At 39.0% G+C, this 20,881-nt stretch overlaps 3 protein-coding genes and 1 non-coding gene across 4 annotated transcripts; 3 read left to right on the forward strand and 1 right to left on the reverse strand.

Moving 5' to 3' along the window:
• Positions 1-2,020: 2,020 nt before the first annotated feature.
• trnap-agg (transfer RNA proline (anticodon AGG)) lies at positions 2,021-2,092 on the reverse strand. Its single transcript has one exon. It is a non-coding gene; the product is annotated as a tRNA-Pro (tRNA).
• Positions 2,093-2,865: 773 nt separating this feature from the next.
• rpl14 (ribosomal protein L14) lies at positions 2,866-5,941 on the forward strand. Its single transcript, XM_053514943.1, has 6 exons — positions 2,866-2,938; positions 4,296-4,397; positions 4,526-4,620; positions 5,206-5,305; positions 5,393-5,446; positions 5,841-5,941. The coding sequence occupies exons 1-6, from the start codon at positions 2,936-2,938 to the stop codon at positions 5,910-5,912; spliced, it is 426 nt and encodes a 141-aa protein (XP_053370918.1). The 5' UTR covers positions 2,866-2,935; the 3' UTR covers positions 5,913-5,941.
• Positions 5,942-7,163: 1,222 nt separating this feature from the next.
• Positions 7,164-12,006, forward strand: LOC128544743 (1-acylglycerol-3-phosphate O-acyltransferase ABHD5). The gene is made up of 7 exons (XM_053514994.1): positions 7,164-7,204; positions 7,546-7,631; positions 8,549-8,933; positions 9,380-9,534; positions 9,649-9,760; positions 11,144-11,330; positions 11,896-12,006. The coding sequence occupies exons 1-7, from the start codon at positions 7,164-7,166 to the stop codon at positions 12,004-12,006; spliced, it is 1,077 nt and encodes a 358-aa protein (XP_053370969.1).
• A 1,499-nt stretch (positions 12,007-13,505) lies between these two features.
• On the forward strand, positions 13,506-20,614 carry LOC128544325 (beta-galactoside-binding lectin-like). Its single transcript, XM_053514329.1, has 5 exons — positions 13,506-13,524; positions 15,819-15,928; positions 18,605-18,684; positions 18,959-19,130; positions 20,136-20,614. The coding sequence occupies exons 1-5, from the start codon at positions 13,506-13,508 to the stop codon at positions 20,280-20,282; spliced, it is 528 nt and encodes a 175-aa protein (XP_053370304.1). The 3' UTR covers positions 20,283-20,614.
• The last annotated feature ends 267 nt before the right edge of the window (positions 20,615-20,881 follow it).

Raw genomic sequence — 20,881 nt, forward strand, 5'->3', positions numbered from 1 at the left:
ATTTTAAAATTTTAATTTGATGGCGCAAGACATTTATTTGAGTATAGTGCGCGCGCGCGCCGATTTAAATCATGACGTCACTCGCTACCTAACGCTGAGAAGGCGAACGAGGATTTTAACAGTTTTTCTCTTGTTTTAAAGTGTTTTTACGAACTTTGTGAATTAAACAAATAACCTATGCAAAATAATCGAGTGTCTTTTCGCTTTTTTGTATATTTGAATACAATTCAGACGTTTTAAGCCGCTGTAATAGGCTGGTTTGCTGGACGAGTACTGACATCACGACTACTGTTATTACATCAGCTGTGTGATTATAGATGTGATACTGATTTATTCTAAATATATTTAAGGTTATACTTTGTAATTTATCATAGCATGTAACTTAAGGGTAGTGTGTCTACTCGTGATAACCACATACTATTTTTTTTACCCACTCAAACATCCAGTTTTATTAAACCACCTGGTTACATATCAAACACACAGGTACAGGAATTATAGGACACCACACTCATAGTTATTCATCTTATTCACATCTATCTATCTATCTATCTATCTATCTATCTATCTATCTATCTATCTATCTATCTATCTATCTATCTATCTATCTCAGCACTTGCATATGATGGGGAAACATGAGATCCTGAAGTCCATGATATACTGTATGGATATCCATGATAAAACAGACATACATAATTAACACAGCACATATTATAATAGCATTTTTACATTAAATAATGTATCTGAATTGGTTCTTTTTCTTTAATTTCACAAAGTATGGAAACTTGAAGTTTATTACAAATACTAACTAGCTGAATTGATTTCCATGAGTACAAGTTGATGATTTAAACACTCAGCAGTAGTTAAAAAAGAAACTATACTGCAGTCTTTATAAAATTTTTGAAGGTATTTGGGAAATTAAAGAGTTACAGCAGTGAGATAGTAAGAACAATGAGATTAATAAAGACACTGTGGCTAAAATACAGATTAAAGGCTTCAGCAGGAACTGTTCAGTAGTTATAAAAAGTTTACACGCCTCTGTTAAAATTGCATTTTAATATTTTATAGCAGCTAACAACATTCAAGTATAAAAAGGTTTTGAAAAAATAAAAGCCTGGTTCCTAATCATTTACTGCCCTTGTTTGTAATACTTAATATTTGTATTTGGGTAAAAGTATAATAACATTACACTTCTTTGATGGCAATTATTATATTCAACTCTTCCTCTTCCTGAAAATGCTCCAGGTCTATCAGAGTACAAGAGGATTTCTGGTGCACAGACACAAGTCATTTCCAGAGGTGAGTAGTAACAAGTTACATCTACTCCATTAGATTTATTTGAGTAACTTTTGGGGGGGGATTTGTACTTTGTAAATGTAAAAATAGTCATTTTACTGCACCATACCTTTTACTTTTACTTGAGTAGATTTGTGAAGAAGAAACGCTACTCTCACATGCAGCCAGTGGATCTACCACATGACTTTTTCACCAATCAGACGTAGCAAAAGTAATCACATGACTCCGTTTGACCAAATACCTACAGTAACAATAACCACATTTAGTCATATGAGCACATACAAACTGGTGGCAAAGCGGGGAAAAAATCTTTAGTCAATCTTCATCCGTCCTCTGCACTTGTCCCTAAACCGTCCTACCTGCACTGTACCTGCATTCTCATTTTTAATCCTGTCCATTCTTGTCACTCCCAAATCAAATCACAATTTCTTAAGCTCTGCCACCTCCAGCTCTGTTTCCAGTGGCAACCGTCCCCAAACCGTACAACATTGTTGGATTCACTACTGTCCTGTAAACTTTCCCTTTCTTTCTTGCTGATGCTTTCTGTAAAGATCTCTTCTTCTACTCTTCTCCACCTATTCCTACACGCTGCCTGCACTTTCTTCACTTCTGTACCACACTCCCCATTGCATTGCTTTGGACAGTTGACCCTAATTATTTAACTTTAAATTCAAGTAGCAGTGTAGATTACAGGTTTAGATACAATACAAAGTTGAGAAAAGTTACTGGGCTCGTCCGGGATTTGAACCCGGGACCTCTCGCACCCTAAGCGAGAATCATACCCCTAGACCAACGAGCCTCTTGGAAGGATAGCTCAAAGTTCATATTAAATAAAGCACACTTTATTCTTATGTAAGATGTGATGCCGTTCTGGCGCCATCTAGTGGCGAGAGAAATTATAAACTGCAAGTCTCTGAATTCAATTAAATTCATTTTTATGTGTATAGGGCTTTTAACAATTAAAACATTGTTTTTTCTTCTAAAAACACACTTTGTCTTTTTCCTGTAGATGTACACGCAAGAAAGTTATAAAAATAATAAAATAATGTTAACAAAAATGTAATAATAATAAAATAAACAGCACATGAAGCACAGGGACACAATGATAATTGCTGAGAAATATTTACAGTTACAAACGAAGTTTAACTTAATAATGTAATTATAATAATGCACATCATATTTCTATGTACAGTATATTTCTATTTTTATGCATATCATATTTCTATTTTTATTTTTAGTTCCATTTTTTTCTAGCACATTTCTATTTTTATTTTTAGTTCTATTTTTTCCTAGTTTAAATTAATTTTTTATTTAATTTTTTTATCGTATTCTTTTATTTATATTTATTTCTTATTTGTAAACTTTAATTCTCTTTTAGGGTCAATAGCAGTCGTATAATACATTTCACTACATTTCGTACTGTGTATGTTTGTGTATGTGACAAATAAAATTTGAATTTGAATTTGAATATAATATAATATTCTAGTATTATATATCACGCTTATTTTAAACACGTTTAAAACAACTTCGATTTAAACGTCGAAGCGCTCGCGAAAGTTGTGCGCATGCGCAGTGCTGAGCGGAAGCAGTATCAGTCTGGACCGGAAGCTGCTGCGTTCTTTTCCTACCACGGTCTGCCATCATGGTGAGTCTCTGTACAGACACCGAGCACAAATTCGACTAAAAGTTCATTATAATTTGATGTTTTACACACAAACACATTAACGTCAGAGACATTGTACTGTGTTTAATGTTTTTATGTGTATTCGTGGAGTGTTTGGTGAATTATTTATAGAGGATTTGTGTGTTTAATGCAGCCGCGCGCGCAACGTGGTGTGTTGAGTTAGGCCGAGGCCGGTGAGAGAGTTAACTAAACTACTGTTTAACTAGCTGTCTCAACCAGCGGACTAGCCGGGTTTACTAGTAAATTTATTGTTTTTAATTAGTAAGTTGAGTCAATGAGCGTCACAACCGTAATTAATCACGATTAGCAGGAGCTAGCATGGCTAATGCAGTGGTCTCGCGCTCGTCTTAAAGACTTCACATTCATTAACGTCAATTGTGGAAAATTAAAAAAATAAAAATATTTACTTTTGAAATGTCAATTCACCAGTCAGGGTTGTTTAGGCCAATCTTTATCACTTCATTTCCGTTTAAGCAGCTGTATGTCCCTGTGAGGGGGGTCTTGTTTAATGTTTATTATATTTTTTACTTTTATTTAAGTCATTTTTTTCCCCCAATGAAGTTTAAAGAAGTGAAAAATCTATACAGAAAGTCTTCATCTAAAAAACTTATTTTTCCAGTCCTTAACATAAAGTAAACCTGACTCATTAAATTATCTGCATACTACTTCTGTTTGCATACTATTATTATTATTTTTTTGCCTCTTACTGACATTTTAACAATATTTTAATTTAAATAAATTTGTTACCCTGAGCTTTAAAGAATAAGTGTATTTGTTTAGGCTTCACGTTTGATGGTGTGATTTCTGTCAATGATATGAATAACTGAGCTGTTAAGTTTAAATCTTAAGTAATGACTCTGAGGAAGATAATTTTATATATACTATATAATTATTAATTTTTTTCCTTGACAAGAAAGAGGAATAAAATTGTAGTGTTTGACAGGTCAGGTTTTTACAAATTTCACACTTCTGATTAAACATGTTCCACATGCTGGTGTTTAGTTTACTATCCGCATTATCTTTATTTGGATGGTTTATTTGTAAAATCTCTTGAAGATTAAATATATTTTAAAAGAGTTTATAATAAGAGAAAAGTCATGAACTTTATTCACTGCGTTTTCAAGATTTAATAATTTCACAATTGCAGCCAAACTGAATGCATGTCACTCACTCTTTTCTTGGTTATTCTCTCCGGTGTTCTCCGTCTAACACACTAATGATTGTCATCCACAAACGTTGTTTTCTGTCCTGAGAATTTGCTGAGTTTAAAGGACCTTGTTATCAGTCTGAATTTAATTGCATTTCCTGTCTTTACCAGGTGTTCAAGCGCTTCGTTGAGATCGGCCGCGTCGCCTACGTCGCCTTCGGTCCCCATGAAGGCAAACTGGTGGTCATCGTAGATGTCATCGATCAGAATAGGGTAAGAGCTTCTGGCACTATTCACGCACACTCACTCACTTCTGCTGAGCATGAGCTTCAGTGATGACTGGGTTCAGTGTGTGACGATGTCAGGTGTGGTAGCTGTGATAGTGTGTTTTGGTGTCGTAGGCGCTGGTGGACGGTCCCTGCACCGGTGTGAAGAGGCAGTCCATGCCATTCAAGTGCATGCAGCTCACCGACTACGTCATCAAAGTTCCCCACAGGTAGGACACTGTCTTCACCCTCTATCTGCACCTGAGCCACATCGGCTTGTGTTAGATACGTTAATTACACCAACTGTCTCATTCGTCATGCTGTTATACTCACTGCCTTAGCTGGCATGTTTGTTTATTTTTTCCATTACATGTGCTACCGTGTGTTCTGTTACATGTTAGTTATGTTTGTTATATTTATGATCCTGGTTATGTACAGTGTTATTGTTAGTTACTTATCCTGCCCTCTTAATGATTTCATGTTTGTAGAGCATTGCTGGATTATTCAGAGCCTGTAAATGTTTCTGTCTTGTCCAGCAGATAAACCTTATTTTGTTGTTTTTTTTATATATCCTGGTCATTTCACATAGACACAGGACCCTGCGCTGGGCTCATTAACCAGCTAAAGTTTCATCACTCAGAGCTTCACAGACGGTCATTAGTCCGAGTGTTTCCTGCTGTAATGGAAAGTTCGAACTGGAGGTCTTGAGATGTTGTCTCTGTGCAGTTTTGGACATGTTTGTAGAGAGAGACAAGTCTACAGGGCAACTTCTTTACAATCTAACCGAGCTCACGTTGTGACTTTCTTCTCCACAGTGCTCGTGAGAAGTTTGTGAGGCGTGCCTGGGAGAAAGCAGAGATCAGCAAAAAGTGGACTGAGAGCAGCTGGGCCAAGAAAATCGAAGCCAGAGAAAAGGTGAAAAAGAGACTGAGTGTGTTAGTTCTAATAAATAATCATAGATGTGTTTGATCTCTAACCTGAGTTTCTGTATCCCTTTAACAGAGGGCCAAGATGACCGACTTCGACCGCTTCAAGGTCATGAAGGCCAAGAAAATGGTAAGAAAACTTACACAGATGACAATTATTAAAATAATAATAAAAAAACCAACAGGTCTTTAATTATAGACTCAGTGGCAGGAAGACTGTATTACCCACAATGCACTGAAAGACCATGCTATTAATATAAAGCATTAATAATGGAGTGGGTGGTGGGATTTAGTGACCCATTTTTCATCACAGACTTCACTGTTATTTTTAGTAAAGCTTAAAGGAACACTCTAAACACATGCTAATTCCAGCAGCGCTAACTGTTAGCTGCTAGTTTTTCTTGTTTGCTAGCTGTGTCTGGGTAAAGCTAAGATACATGAACATTGTGAGTATGCAGAGATGTTTGTGCTGTCTCACGTTTTGGCTTCCGAGACCTGACCTCCTGCCCTTTTTGTCTTTGCAGAGGAACAAGATCATCAAGCACGAGATGAAGAAACTCCAGAAAGCTGCAACAGTCGCAGCAAAAAAGGCCTAAATCGTGTCTAATAAACATGTGTAACAGTACGTCCAGCTTTGCCGTGTGCTTTATTTCACATGTCTGGTTTGTTTATAGAGGTGTTAATGTCAGATCATCACCTCCTTCTCACTTCATTTCCTTTTTGAGGTCATAACACGGAGCCATGATGCTGGTGACTGAGCAGAACCTCAGCCTGGTCCGGTATACCACGAAGTAAAATGTTTGGTATCCGGAACAATTTTTTAAAATTCTTATGAATCTGAGCGTTACAAATCTTTAGAGCTCCATGGCTGTGGTTTAGTTTAGTGGAAAATCTACTGAAGAAAAAAACAGTAAGGCTTTGCCTCCAGAGACAGCTGGTGTGATTCGGTTCATGTAGCGAGTCGATTCAGAGTCGACTTGGCAGCGCTCAGACCTCACCTGAGTAATGAGCTGCGGAGTTCTAACACACACTGATCTGTGTGAGGGACGAGAGAGGAAGCCTTTTTAACAGAATCAAGTGACCAGACTAGTCAAAAGGTTTAACCACGTTCTCATCATCTGTTCACATATGAGAATAAGATTGTGTTAAAGCTCCGTATACATGTTTAATACACAACTCTCTAAATGTTATCAGTGATTCCTCATAAACCCAAATCCTGATCTAACCTCTCCCCAGCACCCTGTGTACTCCTGCAGCATGGATTTAGATTCTCTACACACACACAGTTTAAGAAGCACTTCATGTGCCATGTGATGCACTTGTGTGTTTTGTCGATCTGTCGAGCAGTGAGATGGGTTATGATGCTCACCTACAGAGTATTTCATCAGAACTTCATGAACCAGGTTTAGTTCTGTATCAGGACCTGAAAAGTCTGAGCTATAAACAAGTGCAGAAGATTAAAGGTGAAGGATATCAAAGTAATATCCACTAGTCATGTGTATCATGATGTATTTTCAGTATAATGTGGTTAATTTCTTACACACTGTGTCCTTTAAACTCAAACACTTTTACAAAAGTCAGGCTTGAATAATTCCAAAGTGTTATTTAGGTTTAGAGTTCAGTGTGTGAATTAAACTTAATGAAGAACATGCTGTGTAAGAGGAAGGCTGAAGTTAAAGATAGCAGTGACCACACACACACTTTTACTCGATCGTTACTGTCAGCTCACAGATTGAGACGAAAACTTTTGCACACTGTAGGCCGTGTGATGATGAAAGCTCCTCTGGGACTGGGAGGGAAATTATTTCTGAACTGGGTGAGAGGTTTATTATTTACATCAGTCGAACATGGATAGAGCACAACACGATGCCACGGTGTGCAGACAGAGGTAAGGACCGTGTGTGTGTGTGTGTGTGTAGGTGTGTGAGTACAAATTTGTTCAGTACTGAAGAAAAGGTTGCTTCAGTTAAGTAATGTCTTAACTCGATAGTTCATACCAAAGTCTGGAGAATAACACGCACGCACACACACACACACACACTGAATGTATATGATCTTCTACATTCTTTTTAAAATAACGCTACAACTGAAGCAATTAACCTTCACCAGATGATTACTGATTACTGCAGAGGATTTCGTCGAATTCATCATGTGCATGCTCACTCTTAATGAAATCAGGAACCTGTGTGTGATGGTGTGTGATGGTGTGTGATGGTGTGCATGTGACAGATGGTGGTGGTTCTCCAGCTGGATGCCCTCCTGGTGCCCCACCTCGGCTTCTCACCTCAGAAACGCAGAGGACAGAATTCTCAGATGTAAGTGTGTGTGTGTCGGAGCAAACCATCTGATCGTCTCTCTAATCACTCAGGGAAGAGAGAGAGAGAGAGAGAGAGAGAGAGAGCGCTAAAGTACTACAAGTATTAAAATGTATTTCAACATACAGCCACTGCATTAAACCACTTAAACATTTAAAACAAAAAGTGTTGTAAAATAAACAGGTCAAAAGAGAAACAGATTTAATGTTGGAAACTGAAAATAAAAGTTTAGGAAAGTTCTTCACCGGGTCGCTAAGGGTTCCTGGGTGGAAAAAAAGATCTGAGGCTCTGAGTAAGGGTTCTGTGTGGAACGTGTTCTGAAAGGGAAACAGCATGGACCAGTGAAGAACTCATAAGGTTAAAATGTTCATTCATTGTATGTAAAGTGTGCACTGGATTACTGGCTCCTTAGCTTCAGCTCAGTGTGACCTCGCACCTCCAGGGTTCGGGTTCGATTCCTGTGTGTGAGTGCGTGTGTGTGAAGTTAGCATGTTCTCCATGTGCTTGCTGGGTTTCCTTTACAGTCCAAAGACAAGCAGATTAGGCTAACTAACATTTTTAAATTGCCTGTAAGGTGTGTGTGTGTGTGTGTACACTGTGATGGATTGGCACCCTGTCCAGGGTGTACCCCGCCCAGTCTCCTGGGATAGGCTCCAGGTTCCCTGCGACCCTGTACACAGGATTAGGTGTTAAAGATGATGAATGGGTGAAATTCAAGGGTCATTTCAGGCGTAATTAAGGATTCTTTATTTTCAAAAAACTAAGGTTTTAGGCAGGACACACTATTTCAGGCTTTTCCTGGAGACTTCCTTGCCAGGATGAATTTGTCAGGACTATAAATATCATATATTACTGAATGAATCATGTTTAAACATATTATTTAGTAAAATGATAAATAATAACTTCTCACTCTTCAGCTCTGACGCAGAGCTTCAGCAGACGTCATGTGCCGATATCTAACGGGAACTACATCTGGACTCTAAGCTTGAATGAGACGCAGGACTCTGAGCGGTCTCGCGTCCCTGTGGTGCTGCTGCATGGCTTTGGCGGTGGACTGGGATTGTGGGTGAAGAACCTGGACGCCTTGGCTCTCAGCGGGAGAGCCGTGTACGCTCTGGACCTGCTGGGATTCGGTCAGAGCAGCCGACCTGTGGCAGGAAGCCACGCCCAGGAAGTGGAGGAGATGTTCGTCCAATCGCTGGAGGAGTGGAGAGAGGCAGTGGGGGTGGAGCTTATGATTTTGTTGGGTCATGACCTTGGAGGGTTCGTCTCCACGGCTTACGCTCTGACGCACCCACACAGGTGAGACGTAGAACTGATGACTTACAGTAATGCTTTCTGAACATGTTGGAGATGCATTATAAACAAATCACAATGTAAAAATATTTGTAAAAACTGAGGCCATGGTTAATGCTAGCAGAAACATTTAACCAACTGCCAACCCAAGTGGTGAGAATATTTAATCACTTCCATACCTGTCTCACGGGGAAATTCTTGAATGATCATTAGATTTGGGCGGAGATAAAAACAAAAATGTGTCAACCATGGCAACCACCAAGTCAACCTCTCACCTTACACTTATAATCCCTGCAATCAGAAGGTTGGGTTATTATAAGGACTGTGTGTTGTGATCACTTTAGTTTATTCTTACATGATGGAGACCATGAGGTGCACATGAGGGGCATTGTTATTGGAAACAAAATCAAGACATTACGTTGATGTTCTAATCCCTGGGTGTGGCTGTTCAGAGTGAAGAACCTGATCCTGGTGGAACCATGGGGATTCTCAGGAAGGCCAGAGGTGGAGGAGCTCCACTGCAGGATCCCCATGTGGGTGAAAGCTTTGGGAAAAGCCATGAACCCGTTTAACCCCCTCTCACTGCTCAGACTCGCAGGGCGACTGGGTACACATGCGCACACACACACACACACACACACACACACACACACACACACAATGTTGTGTTAAAATTTATTTACCTTGATGCAGAGTTCATAGCTGTTTCTCTCTCTCTCAGGTCCTTTGTTGTTGCAGACTGTTAGGTCAGACTTCAAACAGAAATATTTGTCTGTGTTTGATGATAACACTGTGCCGGATTACATCTACCACCTAAATGCACAGACACCCAGGTATTTAATACACACACTACTTATGTTTAAATGTAAAAAACGTAACCGTGATTTGCAGCAAAGGTAAATGCAGTGGGTGCAGTCACGGGGTGCCAATATTTTTTTTAGTTTACCAGTTAAGGAGGAAGAAACATAGTGCTGATGTGGATATGAATAACAGAAAGCAAAAGGATTTACAGTCAGTGATTGTATATACTGTACATCTAATCATCTATATGCCTTTGTGTGCAATAGTTTGTGCACCTTTAGGACTAAAGAAAGAATAATAGAAAGTTAAAAGGTCATAATTTCATACACAGTGGAACTTTGGATTGCGAGCATAATTCGTTCTGGAAACATGCTTGTATATCAAAACACTTGTACATCAAAGCAAATTTTCCCTATAAGAAATAATGGTAACTCAGATGATTCATTCAATAACCCAAAAAATAATTAATACAAAATATAAAGTGAAACTAAAAAAACTTAACCTGCACATACTTTTGAAAAAAATCCTGACTGTAGTGATTGAGACCAGAGAGAGGAGAGAAAGAGGAGGAGGAGAAGGGGCAGGAGCTACACGAACCTATGCACACACACACACACACACACACACACACTAGCTTGCAGACAATTGGGAAAAGGTGGCTGCAGTGTAGGACGACATTCACACACACACACCAGTTTACCTAAAAGAGACTCACAAACACACACAAACACAAAAAATAAAATATGTTTTACACACACACACACACACACACACAGTGTTATAGTAAACAGTACACGCATGCTCGGATGTTAATTATACCAGAAAGAGACGCGCACTAAGACCCAGCAGGGGAGACGATTACCCACAATTCCACAGCGCGAGAAAGAGAAGAACCATTGGCTCAGTTGTGATCACGTGATGCTCAGCATCGAAACAAGAAGCGCATGCGTGATACATGATACTAATGATATCAAGACTCGCTCGTTTATCAAGTCCAAATCCACTAACAATTTTTGCTCGTCATGTGGAACACTCGCAAACTGAAGTTACTTACAATCTGAGGTTCCACTGTATACTATATATAAAAGATAAAATAATTTAAGCATTCTAAGATATTATTAGTGAAAAAAGAAATAGAAAATAATACTTTTAAAAGTGTGTACATGGGGTGAATATAAAAAGTGTGAAACACTCAGACAAAAGATACCAAATGATTTATCTAAAATTTACCCTTAACCTCTTTTATATCCTCTCATACAGACACACACACACTTGATTCTGACAGCTCTAAGGTTGCCTTCACTCACATTTAGTTTTTTAACAAACCTTCGCACCTGTCACTCAAACAGACTCGTAAACCAGACTGGAGTTACAAACGTCACATCATTTTTTTTATCTTCTCTTTTACCTCGCAGTGGTGAGACGGCGTTCAAGAGCATGACCGTCCCGTACGGCTGGGCGCAGCGCCCCATGGTGCAGCGTGTGGAAATGATCCATCCCACAATCCCGATTTCTATCATCTGTGGCTCTCGTTCCTGCATCGAGGGCCAATCAGGACATGTCATTAGTGAGATGCGACCCGACTCCCAGACAGACATTATTGTAAGAGCAGAGGACGAATCTAAAAATTGTAGCGCTGATTTTAACACGGCCTTTAACTAAAATCATTTGGATGTGCTTAATATCTAGCACAATAGTTGGCCATCAAGGAAAACTGAATACTGAAACATCTGGAGTTTTAATAGAAGACCTGATTTTTTTAAAGCCTGATATCAGTGTAGCAAAGCAACCATACTGTGTAGTAAAAGTACAGAAAAATTATACTACAAGTGATATTGTTGTTAATGTAAAAGTCTGTCACAGCATTGTGTCTTTAAACCCGGGACAAAATCAGCCACAGAGGTTCTTTAAATTACTGGGGGAAATGAAATCTCTTCTCAATTAAATAAGCTGTGTATCAGGAAAGAGCTCTATTTATCCTCAACACATCTGGTCTAATCTGTCTAGAAACGATCCTGATTAATGAGACTGAACAACACAAGCAACTCAGATCAGTGATCAGTATTTAAATAATAAAAGAAAAAACAAGAGCAAGTAACATGGTGTGTGTGTGTGTGCTAAAACTGTAATCAGTGTGTGTGTTCCAGTGATGCTTGTTGTCTTGCAGGTCATCAGAGGGGCGGGACACTATGTGTTTGCTGACCAATCAGAAGATTTCAACGAGGTCGTACTGAAGATATGCACAGACACGAGTAATGAAGGACTGAGAGACGTGTGAAGGAACGAAAAAAAGGAAAGAGGAAGAGTAGAGAGAGAATGAAGGAGAGAGGATGATGATGATGTATTAATAATACACTCCGTCAAGAATCTAACATCTATTTTAGTACTTTCCACAGATGTTCATATCAGTAATATTTGCAGGCTGATTAATATGCTTAATTATACTGCTGATTTTTGTGTCAATATTGGAAAAATAAAACTTGGAAGCTTATGATGCATGTGCAGTGATGTTAATTATTGTGCTGTCTGCTTTTTATACTCCAAGGTATTTACTGTAAAAATAACTGGTTAATATAAATTAATGTCAATTAATGTAGTGTCCACACTAAATAATTAAATTTTTTAATAATTATAAAAATAATAAAAAAATATAATATTTACAGCCTCATACATATTTACATGCACACACACACACACACACACACACACAGTGGAATCTTAGATTGCGAGTAAAATTAGTTCTGAAAGCCTGCTTGTAATCCAAAGCACTCATATATCAAAGTGAGAAAATAAAAAAGAATAGAAAAATTTATAAGAAATAATGGAAACTCGTTTCCTTCCACAACCTAAAAATATTTATATAAAATTATTAACAGAAACATAAAGTAACAATATAAAGTAAAAGACCAGAGGGCAGGGGGCTACTGTGTAGGATGACTTTTACACACACATACAGTAGTAATAAGTAATAATTTTTTATACTTATGAAAATGTAATCTTGAATTATTTTCTTTTTCTTCTTCTTCTTCTTCTTCTTCTTCTTATAATAATAATAATAATAATAATAAGTAATAGAGTGAAAAACCTTATTCATTATTAATGCAGTATTAAAAACTTAATATGAAAATATTCTGGTGCACCTAATTATAAAGATTTTTGGCTTATGTATTTGAACCGAGAATCTTTTAAAAAATAAAATGAAATTAAATGGTTAGATAAGCTTATACTAAGACGTGATTAATTAGATTTTTGATCTTTTAACAGTTCTTATACTCAGAGTTTTCAGATCGTGTAAAAGGAAGAAATCGGGGCCCGTATTCACAAAGCTTCTTAAGCCTAAAAGTTGCTCCTAGTGATGAAATTATAAGAAAATTCTTAAAATTATGACATTTTGCAAAGCACCAGGGATAAAAGAAAGGGCATTGCCGACCCCTGTACTAGGATGTTTCGTGAATCATTTTTATCCTCACTAAACTTTATTACTAAATTCAAGGGGAAATTCTAAGAAAATGTCATAATTCTAAGACTTATATAATTTCATCACTAGGAGCAACTTTTAGGCTTAAGAAACTTTGTGAATACGGGCCCAGATTCCTCTCCATCAGTGACTCAGACTCCTCCTGTCCAATCCAGTCCAACTCTCCTTCAGAACACAGGCACTAGAGGCTCTGCATTAACACCACAGCATGCATGAGGAACCGTTTTAAGCGTTCGTTAAGAGGAATTTGTGAAATACTTACACTCATGGTGACTCTGCTGAATGATGCCAGCGGAAATATGACGGTGAAAGACTTCAGTAGGGAGTCACAGAGCATTTGGGGCTTTTTAAAAGCCTGGGCTGTGGGGGCTAAGGGGAGTGATGGATGGAGACAGGATCCAATCATATTGCTCGGTTTATTTTCTTGGACCAGTGACAGAGAGGAGGAGGAGGAGAGGGAGGGGGAGGATGAGATGGAGCTGTGCTGCATATATAGAAAAAGAGAACAGGGTTGCCATGTCTGTGCTTTTAGTACTGGATGGTGGATATCTGGGCCCATATTCACAAAGCTTCTTAAGCCTAAAAGCTGCTCCTAGTGATGAAATTCTAAGGAAATTAGAATTTCAGGAAGGAAAGGAAACGTAGAATTCTAAGTAAATAATAATAATAATAATAATAATAATAATAGAGTAAAAAACTAATTCATTATTAATGCAGTATTAAAAACTTAATATGAAACTATTCTGATGCACTTAATTATAAAGATTTTTGGCTTATGTATTTGAACCAAGAATCTTTTAGAAATAAAATGAAATTAAATAATTAGATAAGCTTATACTGAGATGTGATTAATTTGATTTTATAATCTTTTAACAGTTCTTATACTCAGAGTTTTCAGATCGTGTAAAAGGAAGAAATCAGTTTCTCATTTATTAGAGAGAGAGAGAATTTTCTCCTGTAAGTTTTTACTGAGCACAAAGTGGCCTGTGTTAGCAGTGATCAGTAAACCATCACGTGTCTTCTCTCCTCACATGAGTCCAGGAAGCAGCCGATCTCTCCCACTCCGATGAGAAATGCCTTTAAAGCCCCCGCAGGCTGAACAGGGGGGTTAGTCCTGATCTAAAATTAACCTCTGGCCTTCACTGCAGCTTTAACACCATAGAAACATAGCAAACTATTTACACCTGTCCAAACATGAACACCGACACTACAGTATGGTGCAGTGATATACTGTGTTATGCTGCAAAATGTATTGGCACCTCTCTATCATATGCATCGGTCTGCGATAAGTGCGAAAGTGCCTCCAAGGTGTCGCTATAAAAGAGCAAATATGACTTTCTCTGTTTCGTGCTCGACAGTGGGACAAACACAATAAACTGCCCTCTTAAGTGCCAAGCACAAAGGATACAATGATCTCTAAGGATACACATCACTAGTGTGTGTTCAGCCACACACTTTTGACTGTTCAGTGGCTGTTAAAGTTGCAGCATTGGTACATGATACATGTTGTGATTCAGGTGACCCAATAGGGCTTCGGTTCGACTCAGTTTGTTTACTCATATGCTGATAACACTTTGCATGCCGAGGAAAGTTTTTTTTTTGCAAAATTTTAGTTCTTAAGGCGAAAACTGTAAGGCGGGTTGGAGTTTGTACACTGTACAATTACTGTAAGTGTTGTTATGGATCATGCTAATGTTTTGAGTCGTTATACGTCCCTGCTCACTACAGGTGAAGTAATATCCTGAGCTGAGCATATTACTGAGAGAGATGTTAAATGTCTATATATTATATTATTATAGATATCCCTGCAAATCACTTATGACCTTAAAAGGTACTTTGGAAAGTACTTTGAGAACATCAATCACAGAACCAGTGTACATAATGAGTTCTGTTGTACTTAGACTGTTGTTCCTTGAATTAGGTACAGGCGGCACGGTGGTGTAGTGGTTAGCACTTGCACCTCCAGGGTCTGGGTTCAATTCCCGTCTCTGTGCATGGAGTTTGCATGTTCTCCCCGTGCTTGGTGGGTTTCCTCTGGGTACTCCGGTTTCCTCCCACAGTCCAAAGATATGCAGGTTATCCCAAATTGCCCGGAGCGTGTGTGTGCCTTGTGATGAACTGGCACCCTGTCCAGGGTGTACCCTGCCTTGTTCCCTAAGTCTCCTGGGATAGGCTGCAGGCCCCTGCGACCCTGAATACAGGTTAAAGTGGTATAGACGGTGAGGGAGTGAATTAGGTTCACCTGTCCTTGTACTCATTTTTGTTTGCCTTTTGTACATTTTTACTTATTTATCCACCTCTATCTTACATTGCCTTACTTTGCCATGTTGTAACTGATAAAGCATAATTGCAATGATTTAGCTTAATAAAAAAGACTTTTGCAGATAAAAAAGGAACAGCACAGGCCTCAGATAGCCACCATCCAGCACTAAAAACACAGACATGGCAACCCTGAGCTCTTTCTTTCTTTCTCTCTCTCTCTCTCTTTTCTATATATGCAGCACAGCTCTGTCCCCCTCTCTCTCTCTCTCCTCCTCCTCTCTGTCATTGGTCTAAGCAAATAAACCGAGCAATCTGATTGGATTTGGTGTCTGTCAATCACTCCTCGTTAGGCCCGCCCACAGCTCAGGCTTTTAAAAAGCTCCAAACGCACTGCGACTTCTTCCTGAAGTCTTTCACTTTCATCTTTCCCCAGGCATCATTCAGCAGAGTCACCATGAGTGTGAGTATTTCACTAATTCCTCCTAACGAGCGTTTAAACGGTTCCTCATGCATGCTGTGGTGTTAATGCAGAGCCTCTTTAATGCCTGGGTTCTGAAGGAGAGTTGGCCTGGATTGGACAGGAGGAGTCTGAGTCACTGATGGAGAGGAATCTGATCTGGAGCAAAAGGGAGTGGCTCTCCAGGGCACAGACTGATGGGGACTTTATCAAAATATTTTTCCTCTGATGGGAATAACCATGTGCATGACCTTACAGCACTGTAGAGCAAATAGAAATATTAATAATATTATTAGAAGATCAGATCAAGTTATCACTTGTGGGAAACTTATAAACTGGTCTATATGATGTGAGAACTCTATCTAGGATAATTTATGAGATATGATCGTACATCAGAGGAGATCTTTATGTTCTCTGTGTGTTATAGGCACTTTTAGACAGTTTAGAAAATTGAGTTATAAAATAATATAAGTAAAATCAATCTAAGTGCTAGTAACAAGTCTAGAGGCCATACAAATATCTATCTATATATATATATATATATATATATATATATATATATATATATATATATATATATAAACCGATATAGACAAATACTTTATTGATCTTGGAAAAAAATCCAGATATACAGAAGCATAAAATCATAATGTCTATAAACTAATGTATGTACATAAACTTTTCTGTTAGTGTTTATTAGTTTGGTGTAAAATCCCACAAAAGAAGTTTTTTAAAAATTAAAAATTCCACCTAGAACCATGTTCAGAACCTGAGAACCCTTAATCTCATAAATCCCCCAACAACCTCCTAAACGTTTTCTAGTAATTCTGATATGATTTGCTTCATGTAAGAACTTGTGTGTATTAAATCTTCTTCATCGCACCGTGTCTCCCCCGTATATAAAACACTAAACCTAACATTAGCTAGATGTCGTGCTGGACTTCAGCCTGGATCTGCGCTCCATAGAACTGGATCTGCTCAGATTTGTGCTTCTGCAGAACAGATCCAAGCCGTCTCCATAGTTACGGTGACGGAGACCATGGTGATCACATTAAGTCCAGGATGAGTTTGAGGAAGAGCAGCTGCAGGCCGGAGAGGACGCGAGGTCGTCTGGTGTCTGTCTAAACAATCTGTCTGAGATTAAACAAACTTCAGTGCTGTTAATAATTGGTTTAATGACCTCGAACAGGAGAACAGTGTGTGTGTGTGTGTGTGTGTGTCGCTACAGAGACGTGTTCAGGGGCCTTCAGCACTTTTGTGAGAGAAAGTCAGACGTGTCGCACTCTCTCGAGATGGCATTTCTTCACTGGCTTCAACAAATCACTTTACAGTAAAGTTTAAACTCCAGTTGTCTGAATAATGTGGAAAGAATTCTAATGGTCCCCCCCATCTCCACCCCCCCTACACACACACAAACAAACACTTCTCCAGCTCACTCGCGCTCTCACTCTTTTCACTTTAACACACTTCCTTTCTCTTGCTCTTCCTCTTTCTGTATATTTCTGTATCGGCCTCACACCTCCCTCTCTCGTACCCTCCTGGCCAAATTTAGCCTCGCTCCTCGGCCATCGTCCAATCCGGTCTGATCTCGTACGCCAGCTCAGTCTCCGATGTCAAGAAGGGGAATTTTATTCATACTGCAGATATCATACCGATATTATTTATAAACTAAGCACATTGTAACTCGAATGTTTATGTTAAGACACATCAGTAATCAGAATTTCAACATAACCTCAGAAGTTACTGTATGTGAGAGTTACACACAGGGGCGGGGTTTATAGGAAATATGGGCGTGTCCGTTACCATTCTGATCATGTTCTGGAACACGTGTGTTGTGTGATCTCGCACCCGACTGGCGAGCATGTCTCACTCCAACTCCACTTTATATGGAGAAAATAATGAAGGTAAAATGTGTCTGTACTGTAGCTGATGAGGGATCGAGCCGATTCTCTCGAGCCGACTTTAGTGTACTGAGCTCTCATTAAGTCACGCGCTGACCGTCGAGTATACAAACAAAAATGCAGAATATTATATGTTGGATCAGGTGCTGTTTTATATTAACTGATAAATAATGAGTTTAATTTAGTTTACGATATTAAATAAATGTGAAGTCTTTTCTGAAATGCTTTACATTAACATTATTAAAGTCTCCTTAACATTCATTATTTACAGTTAAAGCATCTTACAGTATAATTTATAATTTACAGTCTAGTTTAACGTTAGATTAGAGTGTTCCTGAGATTCCTGCTCGACTGCTTTCTCGCTCATGACTGCTTTCCAAGAACTTTCCAGGAGCTGGACGATGCCACATGTTCAGAACCAAGGCTTTTATTTATTTAAATTTTTTTGACTGCACATTTTCTCCTGTATGGAAAATCTAACTGGTTATTTCTTATCCCTCATCATTCCAGCTGCAGATTTAACATCTGCACGCTGTCCAACTGTACGAGACGCTGGCCACGCTGGTGCTGCGCCCAATTCATAAATATCCCTCAATTGGAAACAGATGTTCTGTAGTTCACTGGGTTTGCATGATGCACCATCAGGACAAGGTGCTGAACAAAAGACGTGTTAGTTTTATAATCGACGATGTGTTTCTGTTCCAGCAGTGGAGGCATTGTGGAAATCTTGATCCTTTGTTTCTAAGTCTTGTGTCGTTGTTTTGTTTTTCTCTTGCAGAATGTAATAGTGCAGAACATGTCCTTTAAACCAGGACAGACCCTGACTGTAACCGGAGTCGTGCAAACTGGCGCCATGCAGTAAGTTATAAAACTGTCCACCATAGTGCTGCTGGGTTCTGCCCTCTTATTGGTCAGAAGTTGTTGATTAGTTCCCTATAACAGCAGCTCTGATAGTAGTGCAGGTTTATATCAATGCACTTGTAATGAATTGCATCATAGTTTCCATAGAAACAGCTGTATATATCTGCTAGACTCTTACTACCAGCATTGAGATTCCTTGTGTTGTAAAAGTTCCACTTTTCATCCACAGTGTGTAAATTTGGTGGGTTTTTTTCTTCTTCCATATTTGCAGTTTTGCTATCAACATAGGGACCAGTTCTGAGGAGCTCGCTCTGCACGTGAACCCTCGCTTCGAAGCCCATGGAGATATCCGCACTGTGGTGTGTAACTCGTACCAGGGGGCCTGCTGGTGCGAGGAGCTCAGATCAGACAACTTTCCCTTTAATCACGGCGAGGAATTTAAGGTGGGGCTTAAATTCATTTTCAAATTCAACTAATGGGATTAACTGTGCTGGGAAAACTATCATCAAAACCCACCTCTTTTCCTTTAAAAGTCAAATCACAGGAAATACTCGGCTTCTTTTGGTGGTAATTTTTTGCTTTTTTTATTATCCCTGAAAATTCCTGAAACAATGTTTGTCAACTCAGAAAACATATTTGTTTCTAAATAATTATTTCTCAGTGTGAATGATGGTTTAAAAAACAACAACAACAAAAAAAAAACACGGTCCAAAGTGTGACCATGTGACCAAAGAACATATGATGGAATTAATCGGTATATTAATTTTAGTTGATAAGAAAATCATATACAGCTGAATTTGCCATTTAAGAGATGGCTTTTTATGTTTGTGCTCTAAAAAATACAAAATAATGTCATAAGTCAGACACTCGGTGTGCAGTAACAAGTCATTTTCAGAGTCAGCTTGCAGTTTTCCCTTCATGCAGCAGAGGGCGACAAAACCTACAAACTTTCCCCATTTTTAAACGACAGAATATGTTTCCACGTCTGAAGATTCTCCGTCATCAAGGTGAGGTTAGCTAGGAGTCGAGTCGGTCAGCTGGACTTACTTCTTGTTAGGTTGAAACTTTTCATCTCTCATCCAAGTAGCTTCTTCAGTCTGAGTGAAATCGGTAAGTTCTGCGTATTTGTATCCTTCAGGCTGAAGGCAGGTCGTCCTCGGCCTGAAAAGGCTCGTTAGGTGAACAGAGAGGAAGGAGAGAACAGGAGGGGGAGATGTTAATAAGAACTGGCACTGGAGAGAGATTAGTAAGGGTTGTTAAAGTCCAAAGACCTGAGAGAGTAGGAGGAGTCCTGGGGAGGCCTTCCTGATGGACCTGTGAAGAGGTCATGTGAAGAGGTCATGATCTTCCTGGGGACGGCTGGTTTTTCATCCATACGAGTAAAACAATTCCAGTTGACGTGACTCAACTCCCAGAGAATAAATGCCCCTTGTTTCTTCCTCCCTCAGATAAAGATCACGTTCAACAATGAGGAGTTTAAGGTCCTTCTCACGGATGACTCCGAGATCGTGTTCCCAAACCGCCCTGGTGGTGAGGAGTACAGCTACATGAGGTTCGATGGCGAGGCTCAAATCTACAGCATCGAGATCAAGTAGACATCATCGCTGTGAATGTGTTAGTGTGTTCTCTAACCTGGCTGATCTGTGCACGCTTCCCCCCCGCTGCCTTACACCGCACTGTGGCACCGCGCAACTAAAGCGCGTGAACCCGAGAGAGCAAACACCCTCATTTCTCTCGGCATAATCAAGATCATATTTACGGCGATGCTTTCACTTGCGGTTATAACATCATTCCAAAAAATTAAAGGTAAAGAAACGCATGCAGTTGCATTTAAACTGTGATTAGTAGTTAAAACCAAATGAAGTTCTTTTATGTTGGCGATGTTCTGCTGCTGGTTTCTTTGAAAATAAAATGAAAATAAAATAAAGACTTTGTTTTTGTCTTCCTGTAAGATTATTACTAGTTATATAGCGGCGCTGTTGCGTCTGCATTGTGTTTGTTATACGGGTTGTTTAATTCAGCAGCTCCGACAGTAGTGTAGGTTTATATTAATAGAAACTAATAGTGTCTGTAATACCAAAACACCTACTAGTACATACCATACTATACCACAGTGTTTCTGTGGAACTTTCTAACACTAGATACACAGTAGAAAGTTAAACAATGTGGCCCTCCAGTGGGTTCTGTGGAGTTC

Source organism: Clarias gariepinus, chromosome 16, assembly GCF_024256425.1.
Source record: "Clarias gariepinus isolate MV-2021 ecotype Netherlands chromosome 16, CGAR_prim_01v2, whole genome shotgun sequence".
In the NCBI taxonomy this organism is placed as follows: Eukaryota; Metazoa; Chordata; class Actinopteri; order Siluriformes; family Clariidae; genus Clarias; species Clarias gariepinus.

Coding starts and splice junctions, on each gene's coding strand:
- rpl14 (XM_053514943.1), top strand. Junction 4,398..4,525: donor ATGTCATCGATCAGAATAGG/GTAAGAGCTTCT, acceptor TTGGTGTCGTAG/GCGCTGGTGGACGGTCCCTG. Junction 5,306..5,392: donor AAATCGAAGCCAGAGAAAAG/GTGAAAAAGAGA, acceptor TCCCTTTAACAG/AGGGCCAAGATGACCGACTT.
- LOC128544743 (XM_053514994.1), top strand. CDS start 7,164: ATGGATAGAGCACAACACGATGCCACGGTGTGCAGACAGAG. Junction 9,535..9,648: donor CAGACTCGCAGGGCGACTGG/GTACACATGCGC, acceptor TCTCTCTCTCAG/GTCCTTTGTTGTTGCAGACT. Junction 11,331..11,895: donor ACTCCCAGACAGACATTATT/GTAAGAGCAGAG, acceptor GTTGTCTTGCAG/GTCATCAGAGGGGCGGGACA.
- LOC128544325 (XM_053514329.1), top strand. Junction 15,929..18,604: donor TCAGCAGAGTCACCATGAGT/GTGAGTATTTCA, acceptor TTTCTCTTGCAG/AATGTAATAGTGCAGAACAT. Junction 19,131..20,135: donor ATCACGGCGAGGAATTTAAG/GTGGGGCTTAAA, acceptor TTCCTCCCTCAG/ATAAAGATCACGTTCAACAA.